This window comes from Helobdella robusta (genome assembly GCF_000326865.2).
Source record: "Helobdella robusta unplaced genomic scaffold HELROscaffold_18, whole genome shotgun sequence".
In the NCBI taxonomy this organism is placed as follows: Eukaryota; Metazoa; Annelida; class Clitellata; order Rhynchobdellida; family Glossiphoniidae; genus Helobdella; species Helobdella robusta.
This window is the reverse complement of record NW_008703981.1, coordinates 2,902,212-2,909,711: the sequence shown is the minus strand read 5'-3', so window position 1 is coordinate 2,909,711 and position 7,500 is coordinate 2,902,212. Positions and strand designations below refer to the sequence as shown.

The following is a 7,500-nucleotide window of genomic DNA, read 5'->3' as shown; positions in this document are numbered from 1 at the left end:
ATTATTATTATTATCATCATCATCATATTATTATTAACAACCGTAGTAGTAGTAGTAGTAGTAGTGGCCAAGGAACAGTAGTAGTAGTAGCCGTAGTAGTAGCCGTAGAAGTAGCCACAGAAGCAGCCGTAGTAGTAGCAGCAGTAGCTGCTAAAATACTTTATACAATCCACCCTTACTTATAATATTACTACTACTACTACTACTTTTATTTCTACAAAGTTGCATAATTAATTAGTAATAATTAAATTACTAGGAATGAAAGTTTACAAGCTCCTAACATTCAATGGATGACATCTTGTAAAAAGTGGCTATCAATCTATCTATCTATCTATCTATCTATCTATCTATCTATCTATCTATCTATCTATCTATCTATCTATCTATCTATCTATCTATCTATCTATCTATCTATCTATCTATCTATCTATCTATCTATCTATCTATCTATCTATCTATCTATCTATCTATCTATCTATCTATCTATCTATCTATCTATCTATCTATCTATCTATCTATCTATCTATCTATCTATCTATCTATCTATCTATCTATCTATCTAATGTTATTTACGATATATATCTCATGAAAATAGATGGATAGATAGATAGATAGATAGTTATTATTTTAGCATTAGTAATGGTAGTTTTTCCATCATCATCAACATGAGTGAAGTATTAACAACATCAGTTACTCTAGAACCATCATTATTATAACAACAACGTCATCATCGTCATTATCATCAACATCGTTATCATCATTTCCATCATCATCATCATCATCATCATCATCATCACTATCATCATCATTATCATCATCATCATCATCACAACCGCCAACAACAACAACTACTACTACTACTACATTAATTTACATTTACTAACAAACAACAACCATATATATATATGTGAGGGTGTGCGTGTGTGTGTGTATGTATGTGTGTGTGCGTGCGTGTGTGTGTATGTGTATAAAATGAGATTATACGGATAATATGGAGGTAGTTGTTTGGTTTGACTAATATTTAATTATAGCATTATAATGTTGGATAAGAATTATTCGTGACGAATTATTTAGGATAGATAATTTATTATAATAATTATTATTATTTATACATTTTGGGATCATTCTATATAAATTTGGGATAACTGTATGGATGAATTGGAATTTAGCGAATTTAGCGTTGTGTTGGTCTTTGTTGTTTGAAATCTTTTTGTCGGATCACATGTCTTGTTGTTGTCAAAATTATTCTTAGTGGTTGTCAAAATTATTTTTAGTGGTTCGATGATGTTCAATGAGGTTTTGTTCATGAAGCTAGCAAAAACACAAATACATTACAAAAATGCAATGATATCATTCTATTTTATTCATTCATCATCATATGCAACACAAAATTATCATTAACAACATCAACAACAACGTCAATAACAATACTAGTAGTAGTAGTAGTAGTAGTAGTAGTAGTAGTAGTAGTAGTAGCCGTAGTAGTAGCAGCAAAAGCAGCAGCAAGAGTAGAAATTGTTTATTATCGATGGGCGAACGCATTTACAAACAATTCATTTAAGATGAACATTGCGTATGTTTGTGATTTATCTGTGAACGGAAGTGTCTGTTTGTTTGTTTGTATGCGTGCACGTATCGTTGTATGTATGGCTGTGTGTTTGTATTTGTGTTAGGAAATGAGTTTGTTTGGTATGTATGTATGTATGTATGTATGTATGTATGTAAATGTGTTTGTATGTATGTAAATGTGTTTGTATGTTTAAATTTCATAAATTCAAGTTGTTTAATATTGAACAATAATAAGCAGAACCGTGGCTTGTATCCAAAATTAATCTCAGCTGTGCAAAACAATTACACTTACTTACAAAGCGATCAATCTTAATATTTCGCTATTTCGTTTTGTATGTTTTTTTTGTATGTTTCTATGTTTGTTTGTTTGTATGTTTTTAGTTTTTTTTAGTTTTTTTACATTTTTTGCTTATTTGATTGTATTTAAATTAAACGAATTCAAAGTGGGAATTAGAATGAATACTTCATTTATTTTTATGAACAGGACATAAAGACGTTTAAAAGGGCATGATATCTATCAGCGACAATATCAGCGACAGTGTCAGCAACAGTATCAGCAACAGTATCGGCAACAGCAGCAGCAGCACTGGAAGCAGCAGAAGTCGCATCGATGGCAGCTTCATAAGAAACAAGATCAACAGTGATATTAAAAATTTGCAGACGGCAACAACATCCTCAAGTTTTTACTTCAACTACCACAACCAGCCACAACAACAGCAACAGCAGCGACAACAGCAGCGACAACAGCCACAACAACAGACCTACATTCAATCCGAGTCACCGACATCCACATTCACAAATCCACAGCCATCTCAAATGACGTCATCATCGTTCGAGAGACTTGATAACAAGCCATCAAAATCTTTTCGCCATCTTTCCACAACGCCAGACTACCAGCCGCCGTATTTCCCGCCTCCCTACGCTCCACTTCCGCTACACACTTCCGGCTATCCCTACCCACACCATCATCATCATCATCACCATCATCCCGGGTTCGTCCAACCATCTCAACCAACGTTTGACCTCAGTTTGACCTACCACCCCGAAGGGCAAAATCCATTATTGACAAATAATTTTCACCCGCAGTACAACGCGGTGGCTGCAGTAGTTGCTACAACAGCATCATCAGCAGCGGTAGTTGGGGCCGATCCCTTTCAAAGTTACGCAAATTTTTATGCCCAAGGCATTCCCTATCCAGGTGCATATAATTATCCATTTCACGATCCGTTCAATGGTGGTAGCAGCGCAAATGGTGCCAACAACAACAACAACGTTGTTGTCGACGGTGGCTGCAAGATAGGCAGCAGCAGCAGCAACAGCCACAACGCCAGCAACATGGCTACCACGAATCACCAGCAACATTACTCGCAACGACATCTTCTTCAACAGCAATATAACCAACTTTCTCAGCAGCAACAACAAACCACCTCTTTCAAATCACCAACAACAACTCAACCACCACTACCTCAGCAGCAGCAGCAGCAGCTAGAGTTTCGAGACGTGACGTCACCGACGACAAACACAGACCCCCCTCTGCAATATACTCTTCTATCTAACTCAACAAGGCCACAGCAACTAGCATCTGACATCATTTCATCAATTTATCCGCCCCAAATTTCTGCCAATGAGCGCGAGAAGTTTGCATCCTCTAGCCAATCACCATTCGGGCTCTACACTAAAGACCAACCTAACCCATTTAATCCGGCCATTCATAACCAAACAGTTTCGAACGCGGATTTATGCCAATCACAAATCGGTCCGAACGAGGTCACGTGCGTAAGAAAAAATGGCGGAAAAGTTAAGGCAGAACCTTCTAGAAATTTTGCACGCCACCATCCCTACCAAGCAACAAACGAATGCAACAACAACATCAACAACAACATCAACAATAACGATAGAATTGCTTACTATGGCAGCACTCAACAATTTTTACTTTTACAACATCAACAACAACACAGGAATATTGTTGCCGGCATCAATGAAGACACTCAGGCTAGTTGATGTTATTGACATTATTGCCTTTGCTGTCATGACCATTGATGTTACATTCAAAAGAACATAACACGTACACACACACACACACGTACGCACACACGGACACACACACACGCACGCACACTTAACAGCCGTAACGAAATGAATTACGAAACGGGCAACTTTTCTCTAATTAAACCGACCCATTATATGAAGTTCAAGAAAGACTATTTATAGACAAATACAAATAAAACTAGTTTCTTGTTTATTCTTTTTTTGCTACTTTCTTTCATTCTCTTTTCTCTTTCTCTCTCTCTCTCTCTTGTCGTGATTCTTTTTCTTTTCTTCTTCTCCATACTTATATGCTCCACGCATCTGTTCAACATTATCACTAACATCAATTCCATCACAAGGATGTTATCATTGCTGTTATAATAGTAATAATAATAATATTAATAATAATAACAGCGATAATAACAACATCGTCATCAGCAATAGCAGCAACCAGAGTGCAGTGGTTCGTTACTTCATGATTCCATGACCAAAGCAATTTAATCGTCTTGCTGCACTCTTGAACGTGCTCTGTTTCTTATGTACCCCAACACAAACACACACACACACGTACACACAACACACATATACAAACATACACACACACATATACAAACAAACACACACACACATACATACACACACTTATACAAGCGCACATGCTCAAACTCTTCGTCTAAAGTCTTAATTTATCCATGCTCAATTCAATTTAACACTTCATTGTAATAATGAATTTGAGTTTATTTTAATCGTTTATTCATTCGCTCAGTCGTTCATTCACACATTCATTCATTCATTCATTCGCACATTCACACATTCATTCATTCATTCATTCATTCATTCATTCATTCATTCATTCATTCATTCATTCATTCATCCACCGATGGTGATGATGATAATGATCGTGATAATGAGACGATGCTTATATGCATAGCTGGTGGCAAAATGTAGTTTGTGTCATTCGCTTGTTTGATCTTATCTCTCGCTCTTATACTCTCACATTTTCACTATCTCCGTGACTTTTCCCCTTCCTCTCTTTCTTTTACTTTCTTTCTTTCGTTCATTCTACTATTTGTATGTTTATGTTACTAAAATTCTGCATTAGATATATTCTTGTATGTGAAAGTTAATCTATATTAGTGTGTATTTCGGATTGTATCTAGTTGTATATGTTAGTGTGTGTGTGTGTGTGTGTACGTATTTGTGTGGACATGTACATTCAAACCGACTAAACCCTTATAGAAGAGTAACACCAGCAAACTTGCTAATGCGTATTCGAATGCAAATTCACAAATGCATTTTTAGGCGTCTTTAATATGTCTGTCTGTCTGTCTTTCTGCCTATGTATGTTAATGTGCGCGTGTGCGTGGCTGTGTGTGCATAAGTGTGTATGTGCAACACAAATACACACATACAAAGCATATTGTACACACACACTCACACATACAAACACAAATTCACACACAAACTTCACACACAAACATACTTATAGACGCGACTATTCCACACCTAACACAAGCAAAATCCTGTTTAAACCATTAACATAAGAATGGGCTATTTGACACGGCGTCGTTTGTATGTTTGTGTGATTGTATGTATGTGTGTGTGTGTATTTTTGTTTGTTTGTCTGCATATTTGTATGTTTGTTTATTTGTATATGTGTGTAAGTGCTATGTTTGTTTGGTCCTTTTAGCGTTGATTTGTTGTCAAAGTTGTTGATTTTAATGTTTACCTAACTTTGCAGAAAGTCATTCATTCAAATACACACACACACACACACACACACACACACACACATACATACATACATACATACATACATACATACATACATACAAACGCTCCAAATACACACATTCAGCAATAGATCGATAAGTCTCATTGAAAATTAATTTACTGATTGACGAACTGATAGCGAGAATAGAGTTGTTGTTGTTGATGTTGTTGTTGTTGATGTTGTTGTTGTTGATGTTGTTGTTGTTGATGTTGTTGTTGTTGTTGATGTTGTTGATGTTGTTGTTGTTGTTGTTGTAGATGTTGTTGTTGTTGATGTTGTTGTTGTTGCTGCTGCTTGAACATCATCACCACTGTAATAATAATATTCATCATCATAAAAACAACAACAACAACAACAGCATCAGTTTCATCATCATCATCATCATCATCATTACCACCATCAAACGCAATGAAATATTCATCATCATCAACAACAAAAAACGACCACAACATCATCATCATCATCATTCTCAAAACAACAACATCATCATCATCACTAGCCACAAAAACAACAACAACAACAGCAAAATCTTTAATGGAACTGACCTCAAATTAACCTATCAATAAAACTCCCTCTCTAGTTTTTCAGAATCTAAAAATAGCTCCGGGGGCTTTCCATGGTTTATTTCAACAACAACACAACACACCACCAACAACAACATCAATAACACATCAAACAGATACAAAACAACAGCAGCAGCAACAACAACACTCAAACATACATACATACACATTCATATCTATGTTTGTACTAATATTTTCTGTATATATATATATATATATACGCATACATACATAAATACATACATACATACATACATACATACATACATACATACACACATACATGCATGCATACATACACATACATACAAACAAACATACATTTAGTTAGACCACATCTCTTTTGATGTTGATAAAACCGTTAAAATTTATTGAAGCGTCCGAGAGTTGAGTCTGAATTTTTAAGAAGTTTGATGGATGAATGGATGGATACGTAAATGGATGAATGAAATAATGGATAGATGGATGGACACATGGATAAGTGGATAAATAGAACAGAAACTATTAATTAATTAGTTAATTAATGGGCGGTGAGTTGGGTTAATAAAACAATTGATGAATGAATGGATAGATAGATGGATGGATGGATGGATATTAGATATTTTCATTTCTCCATTGTTATCCTTTCAAAGTATCCTACTCTTTCATTCATTCTTTCATCCATTCATCTCACATATCCGCTGTATGATCAACATTAATTGTTACGTAATGCGTTAGACACCTATGTATGTGTGTGTATGTGCATGTATGTTTGTTTATATGTGTGTATGTATATATGCATGTTTGTTTGTTTGTATGTATGTATTTATATATAATTGTATGTATGTATGTTTGTATGTTTTAGAATGTAAATAGTATAGACATATCTCCACCATTGTTTTGTATAAAATTACGTAACAGCAAAAATTACACGTCTCCATATTAACTGTTAGATGTGACCAGATTTTGTCTAAAATTAGATAATATTCATAATTATAGTTATATAATTATAATTATTGTCGTGTAATTATATTTTGAAAATTATTCGTAAAAAGTATCATAATTTTAAAAAAGTTATAAATAATTTGACAGGGCGGCGATGATTCTGGCAGCGTGGGGTCATCAGCTGATCATAATCAAGGTTCACTTTTAACCTTTTTCATAATAATAACAATAGTTATAACATAATAATAATAATAATAGTAATAATTATAAATAATAATAACAATAATAATAATAATAATCTACCAAGGTTCCAATGGTTACGAGGACCTGACAAATGACATTACATCTTTCCATCATCAACTCCACACTGACCTAGACCCACAGCATCACTCGCAACATCATCATCATCATCATCCTCACGATCTCAGTCATCATCACCATCAAACCGGAAACGGAAGTGGCGGTTTGCAGCCCGGCGACCATTTTTGTTCGGTCCCTGGTCGCCTGTCGCTACTCTCGTCAACGTCTAAGTATAAGGTTACTGTGGCGGAAGTACAGAGGAGGCTCAGTTCGCCGGAATGCCTGAACGCTTCGTTGTTGGGGGGTGTTCTAAGGAGGTTTTACCTGTTCCCGTTGTCTTTT

At 35.2% G+C, this 7,500-nt stretch overlaps 2 protein-coding genes across 2 annotated transcripts in view; both read left to right on the top strand.

The window, feature by feature from the left end:
* Nucleotides 1-2,385: 2,385 nt before the first annotated feature.
* Nucleotides 2,386-3,570, top strand: HELRODRAFT_170706 (hypothetical protein; the record flags this gene model as incomplete). The annotated part of the gene is made up of 1 exon (XM_009016501.1): nucleotides 2,386-3,570. The coding sequence occupies one exon, from the start codon at nucleotides 2,386-2,388 to the stop codon at nucleotides 3,568-3,570; it is 1,185 nt and encodes a 394-aa protein (XP_009014749.1).
* A 3,744-nt stretch (nucleotides 3,571-7,314) lies between these two features.
* Nucleotides 7,315-7,500, top strand: part of HELRODRAFT_123753 (hypothetical protein) — a gene marked incomplete at both ends in the record, with an annotated part of 3,855 nt that continues 3,669 nt past the window's right edge. Inside the window, one exon of the mRNA XM_009016500.1 lies at nucleotides 7,315-7,475. Coding sequence (XP_009014748.1) covers nucleotides 7,315-7,475 — 161 coding nt within the window. The remainder of the gene's footprint in view (nucleotides 7,476-7,500) is intronic.